The sequence below is a fragment of the Natator depressus genome, chromosome 10 (assembly GCF_965152275.1).
Source record: "Natator depressus isolate rNatDep1 chromosome 10, rNatDep2.hap1, whole genome shotgun sequence".
Taxonomy (NCBI): Eukaryota; Metazoa; Chordata; order Testudines; family Cheloniidae; genus Natator; species Natator depressus.
The window spans coordinates 15,782,928-15,806,578 of record NC_134243.1 but is presented as its reverse complement, the minus strand read 5'-3'; the positions used below and the strand labels follow the sequence as shown (position 1 = coordinate 15,806,578).

Below are 23,651 nucleotides of genomic sequence, written 5' to 3'. Positions count from 1 at the left end.
GACCTCCTATTATATTTTCCCAACCCCAAGCCGCAACTCAACTTCACAACACCCATCACCTCAATCTCCCACCCTTGAAGTCAACCAATTACGCAGCATTGGATCCAGAAGACGCAAAATGCTCCACCTACACAGGCAGCACTTCACTCTGTAGGTAACTCTTTCAGTGGTGGGTGTCGGAAGACAAACATTTAACTTACACGAGCAAAAAGACAGGCAGGGAAGGACAACTTCTGCAGCTTTAAACTATAAGTGGAGTTTTAGGGTAGACAGAGATGAATTAACCAAATTGGATTTTTTCCCCAGGAGAGGAAAAACACAAATGGGAAAAAAAAATTATGAAGGACAAGAAAGTAACTGAATCTTGAACGCATTTTGGTACTTGATATTACCTGATATAAAAGAGCACATAAGCTTGCTGATTAAGCACAGATCTGATGTCACTGTTGGACACAATAGAATCATTCATCTGGTACCACTGCCCATTACTGGCCTGCAAATAAGTCAATGACATATTTTAAATCAGTTACAACATCTGCTAGAAAAACACCACAGGAAACTAATCAACTGCAGAAGAATAAAGAGCACTCCAAAATATAGCCGTTTTCATTAATGTACACAACTGATTTTTTTTTTTTAAATTAAATCCCTTATCTACAGAGATTTGTTACCACTAACATCCGTTAGTGAATGTTCCCCTTCACCAGTGCAGACTTTACTCTAGCAAGGGAACTGTTCTCAGAAACAGTTTTACTGTTTAGAGAGGACCTGTTATGCTAAAACACTGTCCCATCAAGGATCCACACAACAAATCACATATACTACAAGAATAAAGGGGCATTAAATAAAACTGGCAACAAATTTATAATTAATAGAAGTATAACAATCTGTGGCATTCATGTTCACAAGATATGGAGGCCAAGAGCTTAGGAGAATTTGAAAAAGAAATCAAGATTTCTATCTACATGAATACCTACAGATACAACAGACAGAATAAACATTTTTATAAGGGATATAAACCGTTCTGCTTCATAGCATAAGCCAACCCCACTGACAGGGGTTAGGAAGAGACTGGCGTTATGGACAAGTTGTTTCACAGCTGTCCACTATATGTTCACAAATCCTATCACATGAACTATCACACCATTTTATGGGTAATTAGCCAAAAGAACACTGCAACCTTATTAGTTCCGACAAGGGGCCGAATTAAGATTGCACTATACAAGTGGGATCTTTGTTGAGTGTGTGACTATGGAAGAGTCTTTTTACAGCCAGCCATGGAGAGCTGAAGCAAGAAATTATATTTTAGATTCAAGTTCAATTGTTCCTCATCAAAAAGGAAAGCAGAACTATAAAAGTCAGTCATGTCTTTGAGGGAAAAGGAACACATGATAAAACAAAACTAAAAGGATAAATATTCTGTGAAACTAGATAAATTTTTTGCTTAGCAAATACTAAAACTCTGCAAGAATGTTTATTTAAAAAATTACTGTAAGAGGAAGATTTTCAGAGAGAGTCTAACCAGGAGTATAACCATGTATGAAGCAAACAGAAGGGGCTAATTTACATCAGCATTTTACAGTGTTATAGGAAGGCAAGAGAGAGTTCTCTTCTACTTTAAACTGCTTTTGTTAATCTTATGCAAAACTACAGACACAGCAGTGGTACGATAAAGTAATGGAACCAGCGGAAGGAACGACAAGAAACTCTCATTTAGAGCCAGGATCCTGAGCCAAAGGTTCAAAAGGAAACAGAGTGAAAGACACTGTTGGACCAGGATAACTGGTCCAGGACTACTGTGTGGAAGAGTTTTCTAGTCCAGAAAGTCTACTCATCTACCAAAGCATTTCTCTGTGCCACAATCTGAGATACTGGATGTTATAACATGAATGATTCTTAACTTATTAAAAACAATGAGGAGTCCTTGTGGCACCTCAGAGACTAACAAGTTTATTTGGGCATAAGCTTTCATGGGCTACATCCCACTTCATCAGATGCATGCAGAGTCTGGCCACTTCCTAAACTTTACAGCTCCTTTTGAATATATAACTGCTTAGTGCAGCAGCAGTTTAGGACCTCATCAGGAGAGGAAGTCACAGTGGTGACATGAACACATACAAGTTTGCAAAAACAATGAAAAAGTTTTAAAATGTTAAGTGACACATGCTTTAAAATCAGATTGCTCCAAGTATCATCTTGCCTCTTTTTATAATACTAGTCCAGAATTTGCTATACTAAAGCCCAGACCTCTAGCCATTTTAAATTTTCATTCTCTGAATTGAGACCAGACCAGTACAAGAAGGATAATGTAAGCTCTGAGTTGTTTTAGTTTTTTCAGAGGTTTGGGATGAGCAGGCTTGCATAAGGACACTGGGGATCCCAGAGAATAAAAGAAAGTTGATCAGAAAATAACTTGTGCTATAGCAGTGGTTCTCAAACTTTTATATTGGTGACCCCCTTCACACAGCAAGCCTTTGAGGGTGACCCCCCTTGTAAATTAAAAACACTTTTTTTTTATATTTAGCACTATTATAAATGCTGGAGGTGAAGTGGGATTTGGGGTGGAGGCTGCCAGCTCACAACACCCCCCCCCCACATAATAACCTTGTGACCCTCCCATTTGAGAACCACCGTGCTACAGCATGGCTTTGAGATGGATCCATAAAGCAAGAGGAAAAAAAAATTCATTCAACTTCCATCCATACAACTCTCATATACAAGAAACAAGGGGAAAAATTAATTAAAATTGGCAGATTCATAGCGGACAGAATAATTTTTTTTTAAAAAAGTACAACTCATCAATTTCCTGGTTCAGAGCTAACATCCAGATTCCTCTGACAGATGTTGGTAGTGTGCGTTCAAGCAGGTCTCATTTACACTCATATGATGGAATGTGCTATAGGACAAAACACAGACTTGAACTCTAACTTAATACAACAGAAATAATTTCTTGCCCTTTGTTTGTGGCTAAAGCATCCAGAAGGGGTCTACAGACCTTCCCTGTTGGCAGCTAATGCGACCATGATCACATGGTCAAAGAACCTCAAGATACTGCCCAAAGTCAACACAGACAACTACTCACTATTGATATAGTGAGAAATAAAGATTCAAGTCTCATAGTCCAGAGATCTGTTCTCAGGTGCAAAGGATGTCACATTTGAAGTAGTCAAGCCTACATTATCATGAAGTATGCAATGGTTGCCTCTCTAGATAGGAAGTAACTTGTGTTGCTGAAGACTGTCTATAACCTAGTAACTTTTCATTGGGTGGTTTCAAACACTTGCAGGTGCTCTATAGTTTGTTAGGGTGCCAGAGAAAAACGCTCAATGATGAGAAACCCACAATCTATGAATAGTTTCAGTGTCTTTGCCATAAAGGTGGGTGACTGGCTTATTACTGCAGGTTTCTCCAACTATGCAACCAACTGCAAAGTAACAAAATACTCTAACCTGCTAAATTTCACTAACAGGGCTAGCAAGACTTATGACAACCTATGAAGCTGAAGAGTTCCAAAAGGGCTAGACATTAAATTAGTAATGCTGGTCCGGAAGTAAAACTGAAGATACTATCTGCAAGGCTGCTTTATGTTAACTTGAAATTTTCAGAAGAGGTCCTTCCACCCCACCCCGCCTTGCAAATAACAGGACAGCCTGCCCTATAGTGGGAGAGAATGAGGTGGTTTTGACCTTAGATTCCTAAAGTATTTGGTTTGGCAGAAATATTGGATTCTCGGACTGGTTCTTGAAGCAATAGCAGGAAACTATCCAAAGAAAGGGACAAAAAGGCAATTTTCTATTTTAGGGAGGAAACTCAATGGCACCTAGAGGAGTTGAATTTACAGAGGAGAATCATCTTCCACAATTCAGAAACCTCCTTAATAGTCTTACCGAGAATGGAGTCAAATAATTTATCAACAGGAAAGTGCAGGTTAGTGAGAATAAGATTTAGAGACAACATCAATTATCCCATTACATAGCTATAAGTGCCTTATATAGTGATATTAAGGACAGACACCCTAACAAATTTTTTTCAGTCAAAAAAAAAAAAACACACCACAGTCAAACAACAAAGCAAAGACAGCAGAAATGAAAATACACTGAGAAAGTTAGTTGCGCCAGCTGCCTGATGGAACTTGTTAAACAATTTATTCTTTGAGGGCCTCCATGATTCCCATTTGAGGGATGGTGTCCTTATGCCTTAAGCATGCAGAATCCCCTTTAAAGCAGTGTCTTATGGGGCTGCAGGACTGCTTCCTTGTAACGGCACCCATTCAGCACACAAGACTATTCAACGAAGCATAGCCCCCAACTACCTCAGTGCTTTCTCTGCTGCCTCACAGCACAAGGGATGTATGCTGTGTCATCTGCCTTCACAAATCTTAGGCTGTACCCAGTTCAGTTTTTGTAAAGTTTCTTAGTTTGATAATTTTAGGAAATTTTTCCTCAGAGAGCAGTCATATTTTCAGCCCCAATGGCTCAGTCTGGTGCCAAGGTGATGCCCATCTCAGAGCCCTGCAGAGAGTTTAAGAGGTGCACTACATGCACCTCTATATTTCCCCAAATCAAGCACATCTGTTGCCCAACTTATTTGGGTGAAGCCCACTCTTCTGCTCCATGCTTAATCTATAAGGCCATTTACACTATATGCACACTGAGACAGGTACCTGAGACTTCAGGCTTACCTCCCTGGGGAAGCCATAAGATTCATACAGAGACCTCAAGGACCATGCATCCACACACTTCCCAGATTGGCCGGCCTCAGCAATAAAGCCAATTAATGAGCTAAGTTGCTGGCTTCAGCTTTGATATCTACCTGAGTCAGGGTATTAGCCTGGTATCCTCTAAGTCCATAACTCCATCCACTCAGAGCTGAAAAGCCTCAGCTTCTGTGGTGCTGCCTAGTTAGTTTTGCAAGGAAAATTGCTCAGATGGAAGGCTATTATAAACGAAAACTACTAAAGAAGAGTCCACCTTTAGAGCATCAAACATAGCTGTATGCAAGGACGTACTGGGATAAAACTTTTCCTGAAAAGGCAAAGCCCTTATTGCCAATCAAGGTTCTCCCAATTGTTCTGTACCTTAATAAGGATCAAGTCATGTATAGAAAAGGAAAAAAAAGCCATCTCATCCACGGTCTATCCCCACCCAGTGGTTTGATAGAGGTAGATGGAGCAGTGGTCAGTTTACCCTGCTTTCTCTCTCATTCATCCTGTTACAATTTCTATTTAGCTTTGTCTGGTTTTAATGAAGGGCACTAAGATGGTCCCTGCTGGATGCTTCTGAAGTTCCATGGTGAAAGAATCACCAGTAATTATTTACTATTTGTGAAGCACACAGACTATGCTCTGTAAGACACAAAGGAAGTTACCATCCCTATCCCAATGAGTTTACTATCTTATCAAAGGATAGACACAAGCACAGGCAGAGGATCTTGCTAACTTAGAAAATCCTCTTTAAACAAAGAGGAAAATCCATCAAGAGAGTGTCCACAGAATTTTGCTGACAAGCATTTGTGGGCATCTGAAAAACTTCCAATAGGAAAATCCCAGGAGTGGGAACTTTGTTGTAAACTTGCTACTATAACTGATAATCCACACTTGCACAATACAGAAGAAGCCTTGTTAATTAAATGAAGGAGGAATTTCATCTCCAGCCAGGATTGAGGAGGACGGTTTCTAACAGAACAGGCCTTCTGCAACAAAGAATGTTTCTAGACAGACAGAACTTCCTGGGATGATCCAACTGATAGGGAGAAGTGTCCTGGTAGCACTAAAGACTACACAGAAAACCACGAAGGGGTCAGTAGGACATTCCAGTAGCAATAGGATGATCCAAAATAGCTTTGAAAAGAACACACAGTGGGGAAGACTCACGGTTTTTGGTTAAAGGCAATATCTAGGTTAGGCGAAGACTCCCCTGAGAGAATTCCCATCCAAAAAGGAATAAAAGGACTTTAGGAGGGTGACAAAAAACATATGCAAGATTCTGCATCCTTATATGGATGGGAACCTACCAAGACAGATCATCCAAACAGCCTGCCTTCAAGAACAGCTCCCTTCCTCAGAGTAAAGGCTGTACTGGTGAAGAGAGGAATGAAAAATTAATGTCCCCAATGCTTATTCTTGAAAGGCTGTGGGTTTTTTTGAAATCTGTTTATTTAAAGAAAAAGATGTTTATCTTACCTTTATATAGCAGTAGTAGTGTCCTGCATGACAGCTGAAACCAGTATGCACCAGGACTGCATACAGAACATAAATGATTGGTTCTCCATTTGGTTGAGACATATATGGTCGAATATCCAGATACTCAGGATATTTCACTTCCTAAATAGAGATAGAAGAGAAGGTTCAAATTTTGCTGAAATATTTTATGAACTATTATAGAAAGTTTGAGAAAGATTTCAGATGCTGAGATAGAAACATTTCTAAAATATACACACACAAACAAAACAAAAGTAAAAATTCAGTTTCATTTGGAAAATGACAGGTTGAAAAATGTTCAGCACTTAATAGCATACTGAATTGCAGAATGGTCTGCTAAAGGGGCAGCTCTCAAAGGGCAGAGGAGGATGTTTACTGTTGGTTTCATGTTTATTGTTAAAATGGAACTCTGCTATTACCAGAAGAGAGGAGGAGAAGATTAAGTTATTGGGTTTATTTTTCTACTTAACAGCTGGCATCTACAATCTAGAGTGCCGTGTGTATGCATTAATTGGCTTTGTATGGTCACTTGGTATTGGAAAATCTAAATGTTAAAAAGATGCAGTTGTAACACCATTTTATGTACCTTGGTAATTTTTCCACCACTAAAATTTGCAAACCGTTTCAGAGACAGTGTAAGAACATTAGAAGACCGATGTATTGTAAACCTCTTTGAAGCAGGAACCATCTTCTTACACCTTAAAAGCAAACAAAGACAATTGGTTAACTTTATGTGGATTTTTAAGCATTTCTATCATGTTTTCCATGGCTCAGACACTTGTCTACATTATTTGAGTAAGTATTTCTTTACATGCAATGTTTTTGCTTTTCAGAAGTTCATACACAACATTTCAGCATAGCTAGTACAAGAGACAGCAGATTAGGGCAGTTCTCTAGGACAAATAGAATACAGAATCTAGAAACTTATCTTTTGACTTTCAAACTAATACTTGAACACATCTGTTGATTTCTGTGATGCCAACAAAAAATAAAGCTTGCCAGCAACTCTCACAATGCAGCAAGCAGCAGCCTTCTCACTGCAGCATTCACGGTCTTTGGAAATAGTTTAGGAAAATGTAAGAAGGTGCAGCACTTTTAATATTACAAAAAGTTAAATCAGACTTCAGGCTACCTCCTTTCAGCTTTCTGCCACAGTGCAGAATACCAGAAGTGTAACTGAAAGAAGGGAACATCGGCTTCAATCTGGGGCTGGGAAGAGCACATATGAACTTCCAAAATGGATCTAATCTATCTTCAATAAAAACAGGCAAACAATCATCCTACACTATGAGAACTTTTGACAATCAGGACTGTGACCACTACCTTCCTGTACTGAGGCTACCTGGAGAGGAAGGAGAGTGAAGCATCTGATGTCCTTTGAAAAATGACTCCCAAACAGCCTGAATGTAAATATGATGGATCATTACTTATCAATGACCGGATCTGCAGGATTAACCAGTGGGATCCAGCTGCTACCGCAAAGGAAGGGAGAATAATAATAATATGACTTGGCCACAAGGAGTGGGTAATTAGAGAAAAGGCTATCTTTCTAGATTTATGCCCTAAAATACTGGACTGGAGAGGGGAATTCCTACCCAGGAAGAGCATTTACTGACCAGAATGTCAAGAAAGTTTTGTATATAATTCTGTGAAACTTAGGTTAGATAAAACAAACTTACTCTAGTTGGTGGGCTTTAAAATTAGTATAAACCTAGCCAGCATAAACTAAGAAGATATCTGAGTTTCCTCAGAGGAGTTAAGTAGAAAAAAAAAAAGTTCCCAGAAATGGAAAAAGCCCTGTAGGTCAGCAGGGTGCTTTTTTTTTTTTTTTTAAACCCCATTGAGAAGAGGGAAGCTTGTGATCTCAAGTTTGACCAGACTACAGACCCCTGCAGATTATACATATGGAGGACCACACAACGGAGAAATGGGATACTCATTAAGCCCATGGTTGTTAGATATGCTTCCCATCTATGATCTTTACACCATCAGAATTCAGAATACATTTTGTGTTTGTAGACTGGAGATCCTAGCAAACAAGGGAAAACTTGGATTTGAACCTTTTTATTTCATCTACTCTATACCTTATTTTAGCATAACAAAAGAGATACCCAACATTTTCCTCCAAAGGCACTTAATTAGTAAGGATACGATTTTGTCACAGAGGTCAAGGATTCTGTAACTTTAACGGATCTCTGACTTCAGCCCCACCAGAGCAGCGAAGCCGGGCCAGCTGCTGGGGGGGGGGGGGGGGGGGGGAGGAGGAGACGACATTACTTTATTGTCTGTGACCTGTCTGTGTCTTTTACTAAAAACACCTGCGACAAAATCTTAACCTTACTAATTAGCCATTAATATTCTACCTCTAGTGGCAGAACATGGGTTTCGTTACATTAATAATTTAAGAGACAAGACAAGAACATTAGAAGACAAAGTTTAGTAAATCTCTTTGCTTAGCTACACCGAGTTAAAATTTATGACCTGTTTTGCTACTACAGTAAAGCTGTTTTATCCAGCACTTCATCAGTTGGAAACTCTATAAACCGGCATTTCCGATCTTTATTGAAATGCCGGTTTATAATCCGGTTGGTGCGAGGCTGACGGGGTGTGGAGCACGGGCTCTGGGAGGGAGTTTGAGTGCAGGAGGGGGCTTTGGGAGCGGCGACCTGCCCGGGATCTGGCTGCTCCTAGGCAGAGGCGTGGCAGGCAGCTCTGCGTACTGCTCCCCCGCCCCCCAGTGCCAGCTACGCAGCTCCCATTGGCTGGGAACCACGGCCAATGGGAGCTGCGAGGGCGGCACCTGCGGGGGGAGGCGCCTGCCCCGCCTCCACCTAGGAGCAGTCGGGACAGGTCGCTGCTTGCGGGGAGCCGCCCGAGGTGAGTGCCCCCCGGCTCCAACACCCCTCTCCCCCTCCTGCACCCCAATCCGCTGCCAAGCCCCCTCCTGCATCCAAACTCCCCCCAGAGCCTGTGCTCCACACCCCCTCCCGTGCCCCAATCCCCAGCCCCGCACCCTCTCCCACACAAAACTTCCTCCCTCTTAGTTAACTGGCATTTTTCAGTTACCAGCACCCCCCATTTCCCCCAACATGCTGGATAAAACAACTTCTACTGTATATTGTCTTTGTACCTTTCTACTGTATATTGTTCTTATCCAAATGTTTTAAACACGCGATCTATTTTAAAGATGCAAAAAGGAAGTCTGATCAATTTATTTATCTCTCTATGTTATCTAAGACATGCTGTGCGTTCAGCGATAGCAGATTAGGTTTAGGATAGTTTATTTAACATAGCAGTAATTTATAGTCAACTTTTTTCACTTTTAAAATGGTGTGATTCAGTAACATGAACAAAGTACTGTGCATAGACAATAATAGTATATAAACACTTCTGAGAGCCAAAATGAGTGCATCTCTTAACAAATATCTCCCCACACCAAACCCTCCCAGAAGAACAATTAGGGAACTGGCCTTCCCAAAAACAAAACAAACAAACAAAAAAAAAAAACCCCAAAAAAAGATTTTCCAAGTTTTAGATGTTTTGTATTATACTCGCTTGGGTACAACAAATGATATTTTACCTTACACTGTGTTTCTAAATTAAGCAAAACATCAATAACTGTTTTTAAATGACATGCAATAATAAATCAATAGATAGAACCAAGCATCTAGTATTAAGAAGTCATTAATATTCATCTTACTTGCTACATTTATAGGCATTTTCACCATCCAGTTGTTCAGGCTTCACAAACTGTTCCAGAGCTTTGTTTACACTCTGAGCGGTCTAAAACGGTAAGGTAACAGTGCAATGCATTAGAACATAAGAACATAACATATGAACTGCCATACTAGGTCAGACCAATGGTCCATCTAGCCCAGTATCCTGTTTTCCGACAGTGGCCAATACCAGGTGCTTCAGAGAGAATGAACAGAACAGGCAACTATCAAGTGAGCCATTCCCTGCTGTCTACTTCCAGCTTCTGGCAATCAGAGGCTAGGGACACCAGAGCATGGGGTTACATCCATGATCGTCTTGGCTAAATAGCCATTGATGGACTTATCCTCCATGAGTTATAGGAAATATCATAAGAACACACCACTTGCTCACTTGAGCTTACAGTAGCATGAACTAACATGATTTTAAGGGCGATCCACTGCAGACTACTGAATTTGTGAACAAGGGGGTGGGGGAGGAGACATGGACTGCAGAATATATTACATCACAAAATGTACTCTGTTCACTTTGACAAATATAGATGAGGTTTAATTATTTATAATATTTCATAGTACAGTAGTAATAGGTCTGTGGTACATACTGTAAAAGTAGTACACTACTAATTGATCTGTAGTACATATATTGTAAAAGTAATAATGTTTTAATAATATGGACCCTCAGTATAACATTCTGCAATTAAATCTTTGTTGAACTGGGAAGTATGAGATAGCATTGCCATGCCTGTGGATTCAAGTCTTCAGAATGATGTTCTATTTTAATACTTGTCCAGATTAAGTAAACCATACACAGACCATTTATATTGATAAGAGGTACCATAGAAGGACAAAGTATAGTATAAGTCACATCCATCACGGAACTATATGAGTAGAATCAACTTAAATTCTACATTTTAAATTTTCAAAAGCTATGCAGTTAATTAAGGGGTTTTCTTTTTAAAATCTATTCAGCCAGAGTAACAAAATAATTTACCTTTATCTCCAATGTAATATCAAGGTACGGATCGAAGGTATCTGAGACTCCTTTGCAGTTCATACACTTTACTGAAATCAAAATACAAATACTTAACACAATAAGCATAGTTAGTCTATTACCTAAAGTATTAGCACACATTACCTTAATTAGCATTTAAGTCAGGGTAGTCAACAGGCAGACCTTGGGCCAAATCTGGACCGCTAGACGCTTTTGAACAGACCCTGAAATCTTTGTATTTACTTATTATCATAATTTTTTTTTATTATTATTTTCTGTGGAGTCTGGACCTTGACTATACCTTGACCAAGAAATTAACAAAACAAAAAATAACTGGACTAACCCTGGTTTCAGTCATATAATACAGTCATAAGGCCAAAACCATTCCTAAAAAATTTTTTTTTTTTAGAAAAGTACCTCTTGATCTTAAGTACCCTCCAAATATTTGATAGATGAGTGTGGTAGCCTGGGTATGTCTGTCCAATCTGAAAATAAATTATGCAGTGATCAGAAGATTAAAGTCAATTTATTTTTTTCTATGAATTTTTCCTCTTTTGAAAGCCCAGAACATGTACCGTTCTATTTATAGGGAAACAGGAATAGGAATGACAGCATATTCAAATATTATTTTGTTGGCACTTACTTGTTGCTTCCATTCAAACATGCTTTCTGCATAGCATCAACAGTGTAGCGTAGAAATTCATGTGCATCTTCCTGATTTCCAAACCGGAAATGCTTTGCTATCCCTAACAAATAAATATAAATGTTACACCATATGTCTCACATGTGAAAATGGATGAAAATAAAGGTTTTTTTAAACTTTCCTTCATAAAGTTATAAAAAACTCTAAGTTCTATAAACTACAATTAAAATCAGACAAATAAACAAGCCAATAAAATATCTAAACACAAAGATGGCATTTTACAAATAGATTATTTGACATGACTTACGTCTAAGATCATTGATGACAGCCATAGGTTTGATGACATTGCCAGAGTTAGAGAGTGCCTGGGTAATGTGAGCTTGCATTGTACACATCATGCAGAATCCTTGTTCATGGCCTAAGGAGCGAAACAACATTGCATCTCAAATTAATAAAATATTTATCTACAGAAGATCTCAAAAAATCTGGAGGTTATAGGAACAATCTCCACAAAAATTATTCTTTTTCAAAACAGCTGACAAGAACAGGTGGAAAACCTATAATGATAGGTTAAAAAATGGAAATTAAAAAGAGTTCAGTTCACAGAAATAGGTAAAGTTAGGAATGAGTTAAACACAAAAGGAAATAATTTAGGATAGAGTAAAAAAACTGAAATGCAAAACCAAAAAAATCAATCTTATGTTGCATCTCTTGCCCTCTCCCGCTTTTGTCTGCATATAGCTTATTTAGAGTATAAGATCTTCATAGCAGGGACCCGTCATCTTATATGTATATCAAGTGTGTTACGTTTTTGGGTGCTATATAAACCACAACAAATATGTATGACTAAAATGAAACAAGTTGCTCAGTGGTATATAGAAGTTATGTTAACCAATGTGGTCTTTGTTTATTACTGAATATAGATTCTGGGCCAGATTCAACTATCAGATTCTAGTGATAGCAGAAACTGTAATTCTTGAAAAATAAGATCTAATACAAATAGAGAAAAATATTATTTAATTATGCAAAAGATGAGGAGTTATAGCAGGTGCCTGGACACTTTAGCTGCACTGTGATTGATGAAGGTGAAGCCAACTGACTTCGACCACATAAAAAGTGCAAATATCTGGAGAAATTGTAGTTTCTAAAGTATACTGTATTTTTATGAAATTCTGTTACGTGTGTATCTAAGCCCTGACCTGCCTTAGTTGTCTTGACTATGCAGGTACCTAGAACATTCAGCTGCCATTCTAAGCCCTCCTTTCTTCTGCTCATTTTCTCTCTACATACTTACTAGCAGACCCATGACCATAGCAGCCCATGCCATTTTATTACATAAAGCGGTCTACAATAAATGGGAATATGCTTAAATCTATATTAAGATTTACTTAGTGGTGAGGAACCCTAGTTTGTGTCTTGAGCTTGGTCCTTTTTTCCCAGGCTCACAGGAACTGGGAACATACTGAACTCTGGCGTAAAGAAGCATTTGACAGACCGAGGAAGTACCGTGATGGACACCAGAGGGAGCTACATCCAGCCCACTTTGAAGTCTGGAGAACCGCACGGTACAGGGCTCATGTGAACTCCATCGGGGTCTGCCGGGGTTTCTTCAAAGTTATTTTGGCCCCAAAAAATTATTTAAGGAGCAAATTTAGTATTAATTCATATAAATGTAACTAAGAAACCCAAGCTAGAGCTACATGATAGCATTTCTTAGCATATAGGAAGACAGAATATAACAGGAGGCTACTAGACCAACATACAATTACAAATAATGCAGGTATTGGAATAAAAAAAAATTCTCATAAGAAAACCTGCAGTAAAAATGTAGCTTTTGCCATTAATGGATGCATCATACCTATTACTAATAAACTCCAAGAACCGAAATCAGGAAAAATATTTTGAATTAAGATTTTTTTTTAAATGAAGGCAAAGAACAAAGATTCCTAAGTTCTGAACACCATCCCACTGACGTATGTATTAGGATAAATATGGAGCCTATGTCTGAGATAAGCCGGTTTCCATCTTGCTGTCTACTGGTTTAACTGTTGAGACACTGAACATTTTATTGTGTGTTAAAGAGCTGTTTTAATTCTGCTTGGTATAACAGTAAGGAAAAGTGGAAACTAGACTATGCAGCAACACTGAGATGACATGTGGCCAGTGTTCTAAATTATGTCACCTTTAACACAATTGTGGCTACCAGCAGGAGACTCATGACAAATATTATGCACATAACTTTCCAGTGGACCTGACAATTCACACAAGGGAAGAAATGCTCCTTACTTTGAAGTTTAAGTATCTTGCATAGATTGCTCCACAAGCCCACTGACCATCTGATATTCAAAATCCACTCCTTGATGTTGAATAGCAAAATCAGGAGTTTCCTTTCCAGAATTACTGCTGTCCTTTCACTTTTAGAGCTAAGACAAAGCTTTTTTTAAAAAAAATATACTTTTTAAAAGTACTCACATGTTTTAGAGTGTTCATGAGAAAGCATGTAGTTGGCAAGAGGGGGTGTATAAGTCAAACACTGAAGAGCAGAGTTGAGGAAACATGTATTGCCAAGATTTTGGAGTCCAGCTCCAACTCTATGCGTTTGCTGCCATTTCAGACAAATCTTCTCTGCTGGAAAAAGAACCTTCTGTGGCGGAGCAATGCCATCACCAATAGCTGCCAAAAAATACCAACACATTTTAAAGATATTAAAATTGTTTAATTTTAAAATCATGCTAAAGTAACATTACCTTATGCATGAGCATCTAGAAGAACTTTAACCAAACTAATTATAATAATCTACATTCTAGTAGTTACTTGGTGAGTAACGTATTAAAGACTGCCTCAGTACCACAAAGCAAGTTCTCAAGTCAACTCAAGCTCAGTAAAAAGATATGGTTTTGTATGCCAATTGGAAAAAATTAAGACAGTAGAATGCACTAATGTGGGACAATACAACAAAGACTAATTATTGTCCTGATTTCAGTAACCTAACTAAGCAAGTCCTTTTTTATCTAGCTTCCTCAATCTGACTCATAATTCAAATTAATCTTTTTTCCTTATTGTAAATTACAAGGAAAACTTATAATTATTAAACCATAAAAAGTGTAAGTATGACAGGATACCAAAGTAAGCAAGTAACAAGCACAATAAGTAGCCCTTAATGATAGAATCATAGAAGTGTGGGACTGGAAGGGACCTTGAAAGGTCATTAAGTCCAGTGTTTCTCAAAGTTCGGGTTGCCTCGCGGCATGTAAGGCACTGGGTTGTCTTGCTCAGCACCCAGGGACCCTAGCGGGTCTGGTTAGCACTGCCAACCGGGACGTTAAAAGTCCCGTCAGCGGTGCTGCCCAGCTAAGACAGGCTAGTACCTACCTGTTCCAAGGCGCAACGCGGTGTCGGAAGTGGCCAGCAGCTGGTCCAGCTTCTAGACAAGGGGGACACAGCGCTCCGCGTGCTGCCCCTACCCCGAGCACCAGCTCCGCACTCCCACTGGCTAGTTCCCGGCCAATGAGAGCTGGGGGGCAGTGCCTGCAGGTGAGAACTCCGCAGAGCTGCTTGCATGCCTCTTCCGGGGCACAGCGTGTCCGCGGTGCCAGGACAGGCAGAAAGCCTCCCTCTGCACCCCGGCTGCGCCGCTGACTGGGAGGCACAGGAGGTAAACCTGAGTCCCAACCCCACACCCCTATCCCCTGCCCTGAGTCCCCCCCTAAACCCAAAGCCCCTTCCTGCACCCCAAGCCCCTCATGCCCGGCCCCACCCCAGAGCCTGCACCCCCAGCCTAGACCCCTGACCCTCTCCTGCACTCCAACCCCTTGCCCCAGCTCAGAGCCCCCTCCCACACCCCAAACCCCTCATCCCCAGCTCTGTTGGGTCGCGGGCATTAACAATTGTCTTCAACTGGGTCGTCAGAAAAAAGGTTTGAAAACCACTGATCTAGTCCAGTTCCCTGCACTCAAGGCAGGACTATGTAATAACTAGACCAGGGGTTCTCAAACTGTGGGTTGGGACCCCAAACTGGGTCACGACCATGTTTTAATGGGGTCACCAAAGCTGGCTTAAGACTTGCTGGGGCCCACAGCCGAAGCTGAAGCCAAAGCCCCACAGCCTGGGGCGGAAGCCAAGCCTGAGGGCATCAGCACTGGGTGGCAGGGCTCAGATTACAGGCCCCCTCCAATGACAGAGATTCCACAACCACTCTAGGCAATTTGTTCCGGTGCTTAACTACCCTGACAGGAAGTTTTTCCTAATGTCCAACCTATACCTCCCTTGCTGCAATTTAAGCCCATTGTTTCTTGTCCTATCCTCAGAGGTTAACAAGAATAATTTTTCACTCTCCTCCTGTGATGTGGATATTGACACCAAGTATTTTAGGAGGAATGTTATGTTCAGAGAACTCTAAATAATACAGGCCACAAAAAGCAACACTGATAAAACACATCCTTCTCTACAGAAATAAACACTTGAGTAAATAAGTATACTATAAGTAATGGAGAACCACCACCTCCGCCCCAAAAAGTTTGTTATATTGCTCGTAAACATGTTCAAATTAAGTTCACAACATTGGCCACTTGAGCTGTCTCACATGGTTCACAAGATTAGAGTCTGCTGCTGCAGTCCTTAATCATAATAGTCCCATTTTATATCAATAGGATTACCCCAATGAGTAAGAACTGCAAGATGAGGATGGCAGACACTACTAAATGGCAACTGGTTTTATTTTTTCATAATTTGCATGGGGTGGGGGGGGTACAGGACATACTTACATTGATCTTTCTGAGCTGAAGGCTTGGATTTATCAGGTACAGATGAACTAGAATAAACTGCAGCACCAGGTACTGGTCCCAAAGTGATCTTGTGCTTTGGAACTTCCAAAGATGATACAGCACCCCAACTTGCAGAGGCTGAGTCCATGTCTCCAGTAGAGGGTACCACGGAGCTACAAGGCTGTTTCTGACAAGCTGCAGGGTTTGAAGACTCAGATACTTTGTCAACTATGGTCATTGTTCATCTCTGAAACAGAGTTGAAAGTTCTGTTTGTTATGAGAACTAATATTATATGAAAAAGCACTCAACAAGGAAAAGAATGGTAACAGTTACACTTTCCCCTTAATGAAACCAATTATCTTTGCCAATGACACAAATAATTTAGAGTGGTAGCTGTGTTAGTCTGTATCAGCAGAAAGAATGAGGAGTACTTGTGGCACCTTAGAGACTGAGAAATTTATTTGAGCATAAGCTTTCGTGGGCTAAAGCCCACTTCATCAGATGCATGCAGTGGAAAATACAGTAGGAAGATTATATTACATACACACACATATATATATACACACACACACGCACAGAACATGAAAAAATGGGGGTTGTCTCTGTCTGAGGGGTGGGACACTTACAAGATCTACAAACACCTACAAGATCTCTATCAAGCGTTCTTACAACTACAATACCCACCTGCTGAAGTAAAGAAACAGACTGAAAGAGCCAGAAGAGTACCCAGAAGTCACCTACTACAGGACAGGCCCAACAAAGAAAATAACAGAACGCCACTCGCTGTCACCTTCAGCTCCCAACTAAAACCTCTCCAGCGCATCAAAGATTTACAACCTATCCTGAAAAATGATCCCTCACTCTCACAGATCTTGGGAGACAGACCAGTCCTAGCTTACAGACAGCCCCCCAACCTGAAGCAAATACTCTCCAGCAACCACACAACAAAAACACTGTCCCAGGAACCTATCCTTCCAACAAAGCCCGTTGCCAACTCTGTCCATTATCTAGTCAAGGGACACCATCATAGGACCTAATCATATTAGTCACGTCATCAGAGGCTCGTTCACCTGCACCTCTACCAATGTGATATATGCCATCATGTGCCAGCAATGCCCCTCTGCCATGTACATTGGCTAAACCGGACAGTCTCTACGCAAAAGAATAAATGGACACAAATCAGACATCAAGAATTAGAATATTCAAAAACCAGTCGGAGAACACTTTAACCTCCCTGGACACTCAATTACAGACCTAAAAGTCACAATTATTCAACAAAAAAAACTTCAAAAGCAGACTCCAACGAGAAACAGCAGAACTGGAATTAATCTGCAAACTGGACACCATTAATTTAGGCTTGAATAAAGACTGGGAGTGGATGAGTCATTAGACTAACTAAAAATTATTTCCCCGTGCTAATTTCCCCCCCTACTGTTACTCACACCTTCTTGTCAACTGTTTGAAATGGGCCATCCTGATTATCACTACAAAAGTTTTTTTTTTTCTCCTGCTGATAATAGCCCACCTTAATCGACTAGTCTCGTTAAGAGTTGGTATGGCAACCCCCAATTTTTCATGTTCTCTGTATACATCTTCCTACTGTATTTTCCACTGCATGCATCTGATGAAGTGGGCTTTAGCCCACGAAAGCTTATGTTCAAATAAACTGCTTAGTCTCTCAGGTGCCACAAGTACTCCTCGTTCTTTCTACAAATAATTTAGAGGACTAAGTCTTTCATGTGAATGTTTCAAAAATGCACTAAGACACACTAAACAAAGTTTTCCAGCTGAATTACACTACCACCACTTTTGACTTTCATGAGATTTTTTTCCCAGTAACCAGCATTGTTTAATAGCAAACCCTTGTGAAAATACCTCTTAGGAAAACTTTGCATTCAGCTTTGACTGCAACAGTATTTTCTGCACAAAAGTGTAAATTGGTCAGCCATTTTTGCATTTGATGACATTAAAAGTTTGTAAACCAATTGAAGAGGAAATCTATATATCTAGTGGTATCTTGTGCCATTTTATATTTAGCATAACAAACTTGCATACAAACAAACGGTACTTAAAAACTACACTAAGTTTTATTTAGTGGTGAAGCGTCTAAGTATTTTTATCTTGAGCTTAGTGCCTTTTATTCAAGATGGCAAAATCTGGAAGCACTACAGAAGTAATATGCTCAAGCCCAGATACTGGGAAAAGAAACACCTTTATTTGCCTGTCTGCTGCAGAACTGCTGACGGGCTGCAGAAGAAGCTATGTCTTACCCACCTAACATTTATGAGAACCACACATCACAGGGACTTTGAGAATGGGACATATCCAGAGGAACACCCTCTGGGGGTGGGGTGGGGTGGGGGAAGAAAGAGATTTATATACCTATTTCTTCTAGGATTTTTTTTGACCTTCAAAGAAATATTTGTTTGGACATATTTTTGCAAACAAATACAATTTTAACATACAATTTAACATACCACAGTTACACCTATTATTGTAAACTGAAAGATTAGACCAAAGGGTAGTTCTTTTTCCAGTTTGTTTACTTTGCGCATTTGACACCAGTTTGTGCTAATTTTTCTGTAGAACAGAAGAAACCTATTTAAAAATTAAGGAAATGTGATTAAAACCACAAATTGTCAGGGAAACTTGCATGCAGGGGTAGTAACTAAAAAAGTAATATTTTAAAAATTTTGCAATGTTGTCCCTTAAATATGTGCTATTGAGCATGTGCAATAAATATGTTACCACTTTCTATCAAAACAAGTTTTGTAGCAAGACTGTACATTATCTTATTTCAACACAAAGGATCTGATCCTGCAGCTTTTACTCACGCAAGCAGCCATATTAGCTTAACATAAGTAAGGATGGCAGCATTTGTATTTGTTCTTGTAACGTGAATGAGATGGTATGTCTTAAACAGCTTTAAGATATATGATGGAAGTGTTTTTTCATAAAAAATTAAGGAGGTTAAATAAAGCAAACTATGTTAACAGAGAGTGTCCAGGTTCTCACACAAAACCACAAATTCTGAGTAAGAGTCCTAATTAAATTACAGGGCTCATTCTACATGAAGATTACCAAGTATGCTTGGTAATATACCAGAATTATAGTGAGAAACTATTTTAAATAGGGTCAATTTTTAATTATATGAAGGGGGTGGGCTCTGAATGCTAGTGGATTCACCCAACATTTAGACATTTCCATCCACCATTACTAAGAACAAAATGCATAAAATTGCAATTAAAGAATTCTAAGTAGACTTTATGGACTCATTTTATTGAGAAGTGGAGCCATCCTGATACTAAAAGATGTCTTAGATTGAGGTCCCTGGCTCCCTGTGTCTCAGATAAGATTCTCTCAATCACCAAGTTGCAGATGCAAGCTTTGATACACAATGTGCAAGTGCCATACCCTTAAAAGTCAGTTTTTCATGTTCTCAACCAAAACAAAAGATGCTTCAATAATATTCATCAATACACTGGGGGGGGGGGGGGGGGGACAAGAGTGAAAGGAAATGAAAAAGAAAAGAATACCACCAATACAAACTGAGTATTTTAAACAAAATAAGAACACTATAGTCAAGACTTCTTATTTTTAAGCTTTTTTGAGAATTAGTGATTGACAAATGCTTTGAAATTTCCTGGTGAAAAGTACTACAGATTTGCTAGGCACTATTACTACTACTAATAAATTAAATCCATCACTTGTTCTGAATGTGTAACGTCTACTGTCCAAATTAAAACGGTTATCTCAGGATAACTTCTGTGCTGTTCAGTTTATTGACCTAAGGACTACTGATATTTATATTATCTCCTGCACACATTCTTCCACACACATCTCTGAAACCACTTGCTATTGTAAATGTATTTCCTTATACAAGCAATGTCTTATAATATCTGCTCCAGCACAGTATTAAGAAAGTAACAACAGATATAATTACTTTCCACTAGAAGCAGCATGGAGTTTTGCATCACTGTTGTTAAGATCATGTCAGCAGTTCCATTAGAAACCACTATCAGTTTAACCTGACTGTAAACACTGGTCTGGCTGCATACTTGACACAAATCACAGCACCCAGGAACACTTATATACAGTATATACATATATAATATATATAAAACCAATATTTACAAAACTCGATTTGGCCCTATTTAAAATAATGCAACATAAAAAGTGTTTTAACTTCAGATATTTAAATTATATCTATATATCTTACTATGCAAGAACCTTTTTCTAATTTAGAGTGCACTCTTAAAAAATTAAAACATAAAATGGTAATGATGGAAAATTGGTATGTATCACACCTTTTCATGATTTTTAATATACATATGTTAACATTGTGGAACCACATACTACTGACATACAAAAAAGAGCTTTACATTATAGCCATCTAACAACTGGGGAAAGAAAGTTGCATTCTAGTCTCAACCTGATTTTAAAAGGCAGGATTTTTTTTAAACAGTAAATAAATAAATGTAAGGAAGAGCAACAAACCATCAAAGCTAAGAAATACAAAATTAAGGCTATTATTCCATCCCTAACTGGAAGCCAATTATGGGTCACAACCTTAGAGTTACTTCAAAAAAACATTTTTCTGTCTTGTAAAGCACACAGATACTTCACTTGAAAGCATTATGGTCTCACAGCATCACCTGTATGAAGGCTGTGCAAGTTACACAATGGGAAAGTCTGAAAAAAGGTACAAATTGAAGTCTTTCTCCACCTCCATTCCAAAGCTACAACTTGCTTTCAAACAGATCCAAAATGACTATCTCGGTATCTCCATTCTGACTTCAGTTCTCAGCTGAACACATTTTTTCCCCTTACAATTTCACTGCCTCCACGAATGACCTTACACTTTCATTACTGGCCTGAATATTTTCATTTATTCACACCATAGACTTTTAACATCAGGGTTTTGGGTCATTTTACATCCATGGTCCTACTATGTAAAAAGTATTCGGGGAGGATAGAATGTGCATGAAAGATGCAGCCCAAAGTACTTTCCCAATTACACACAGTACATAAAGCACTAGTGAAATGAAGCCACCTCTAGAGGTAGAGGGTGCCAACCAGCTGGCACACTAGACATTGCATTGAAATATTTCGGAAAGAAAACACAGCTACAATTCTCTCTCCTTTCCCCCCAAAATATATAATCCCAGTATCAGTAATATATTCCTAATATCAAAAACAACAGATACAGCTTCCCTGGGAAGGCCTATGCTCTGCAGCAGCTGGGGAGATGGACTGGGTGGTTTAATGGGCCTTTTCCAACTCTATTGCCCATCATGATTCTATTGTGCTGGTGCCATGAAATCACCCACACCAAACCCTGAACACTGCAGTCCCGATGTCATGTGTCTGAGAGTCACATGGGGGACAAATTCCCCCCCACCCCATTCTCCAAATTCAGTAGCAGCCACCTGGCCTACTTTCGAGGGGGGGGGAGGGAAGGGGAGAGGGGCAAAGGGGTGGCACAAGCTCTGGGCCTAGTAACAGCAGATGGACCAAATACCGAGCGCCGGCCTCAGTTTGTTCCTCTCCCCCACACGTTAGGGCCTGAAGCCCAGACAGTGAGCGAGGGAAGGAGGAGAAGCGCCTGTAAAGGAATCACCCATTTGAGAGACAGTGTCCATGGCAACCAAGCGGGGTGGTAACAGTACAAGAGAAGCGCCCCCCCTTCACACACCGAGGGGAAGAATGGGATGGGGAGGGGGCTCACGAGAGAACCCGCCCATCGCTAAGATGGGGGGCCGGGGGTAACGGCAGAAGCGGGGGGAGATAGTACCATGAGACCCCCCCCCCATCCGTGAAGGGGAGCAGCAGGTAACAAGGCCGGACGGGAGGCGGGAGCCCCACGCTGGACTTGGCGGAGGAGGGGGCGGTAACCCGAATCTCCCAGCCCCCTGTGGCAGGGACGATGACCCCCGCCCTCGGGCGCATCCCCCATTACGAGGGGAGCGGGTACGGGCAATTGGGCGCGGGAGCGCGGCGAGCAGCGGGACACCCGGCTCCCGACGGGGAAAGGGGAGTAGCCACCCGCCGGGGCAGGTCCCCCCGGGCCTGGCGGCGGCGAAGGAACCGGATCCCGCCGCGCTCCTAGGGGCGGCGCCCTGCCCTGCCCAGGGGTCCCTCCCCCCTTTACTGCCCGCAAGGAGGGGGAAGGGGCCGGGTCCCGCTGCTCCGGGGGTGGGATGGGCCGGGCCCCCGCCTGCCAGCCAGCCCGCCCGCCCGCCGCGGCCCCTCCCCCGGCCCATTGATTTGCAGGGAGGGGGCAGCATGCGGCACTGCCGGCCTCCGCAAGGCCGAGGCGCGGCCCGTCTCCCTCCCCGGCCCCGTTACCTAGCTCGGCCCCGCTCGGCTCGGTGCTGCCGGGTCCCCTTCTCCGCAACGCCCGCCTCAACCCGGCCGCTCCGCTCCGCCTCCTGCTCCAGCCCGTCGGGGAACAATGACGTCCCTCCGCCGGCCTCCTGCATCCGGGGCCCGGCGCCGGCCGGGGGGTGTGGGGGGGCGAACTCCTCCGGGTCACAGAGGGACCAGCACCGCCCCTGCGCCTCCCGCGAGAACCGCCAGGGGGCGCTGCAGCGATCTGGCCCAGGTGCTGTTTTCAAAGCTGCAGGGAGCGCAGAGGGCTGGAGCTTCAGGGACCCGCAAACTCCAGTTAAGGGAGCGTTACCAAAGTATAAAGGCAACATGGGACCGCAAACACGCCCCTAGGGACCGTCGCCAAGCTGTATGGTCAGCATGGAGCCGTAAATGCAGGCCATGATTAAACTACAGGAACTGTATGAACTGCAGGGAACCACAAACACGTGCTAAGGAAAGAGGCTATTGCCAACCGCAACCAGACAAAAGTGAATCCAATACCCCTTGAAAATAATGACGAGCTTTAAAATTATGCGATTTTAAAAGAAATCACAACTTTTAAAATATGTGTTCAGTTTTTTAAGCCTTTGAAGTTTGAGGGGCGCCATCTATCCCCAATTTGCACTGTATCATTTCAGGTTTATAATTCAGCCTTAAATACACGTATATTAATGCAGGGCTCACTGCTGGCTACTTGGATGAGGATTCCACTTAGCTTTTCCTAAACTCTGAGCTGGGAAGCTACCATTCTATCCTTCTCCTGTATCTCTGTCCTACTTTCCTCCCAGTTAACCTCACATTTTGCCTCCATTCAGGGCTCAGACTAGGTGTACCAGCATCTCTTTCATGCTGCTATCTTGTACTCCAAAATCTAAGCTTTTATTTTCTTTTAAAAGGAAGTCTCAAGTGCTTACCATTACTCAAGTTGCTGCCATACACTCAGTTCACATTTTTGAAGCTAACTGAACC

At 41.1% G+C, this 23,651-nt stretch overlaps 1 protein-coding gene across 1 annotated transcript in view; it reads right to left on the bottom strand.

The window, feature by feature from the left end:
- Window positions 1-22,763, bottom strand: part of USP42 (ubiquitin specific peptidase 42) — a 41,977-nt gene extending 19,214 nt beyond the window's left edge. Inside the window, exons 1-11 of the mRNA XM_074965287.1 lie at window positions 22,659-22,763; window positions 16,310-16,556; window positions 14,019-14,219; window positions 11,854-11,964; window positions 11,547-11,649; window positions 11,321-11,388; window positions 10,904-10,974; window positions 9,900-9,982; window positions 6,786-6,897; window positions 6,182-6,322; window positions 393-493 (exon numbers count right to left, since the gene is read on the bottom strand). Of these exons, the coding sequence (XP_074821388.1) occupies window positions 393-493; window positions 6,182-6,322; window positions 6,786-6,897; window positions 9,900-9,982; window positions 10,904-10,974; window positions 11,321-11,388; window positions 11,547-11,649; window positions 11,854-11,964; window positions 14,019-14,219; window positions 16,310-16,547 (1,229 nt within the window). The 5' untranslated portion in view covers window positions 16,548-16,556; window positions 22,659-22,763. The remainder of the gene's footprint in view (window positions 1-392; window positions 494-6,181; window positions 6,323-6,785; window positions 6,898-9,899; window positions 9,983-10,903; window positions 10,975-11,320; window positions 11,389-11,546; window positions 11,650-11,853; window positions 11,965-14,018; window positions 14,220-16,309; window positions 16,557-22,658) is intronic.
- Between the last annotated feature and the right edge of the window lie 888 nt (window positions 22,764-23,651).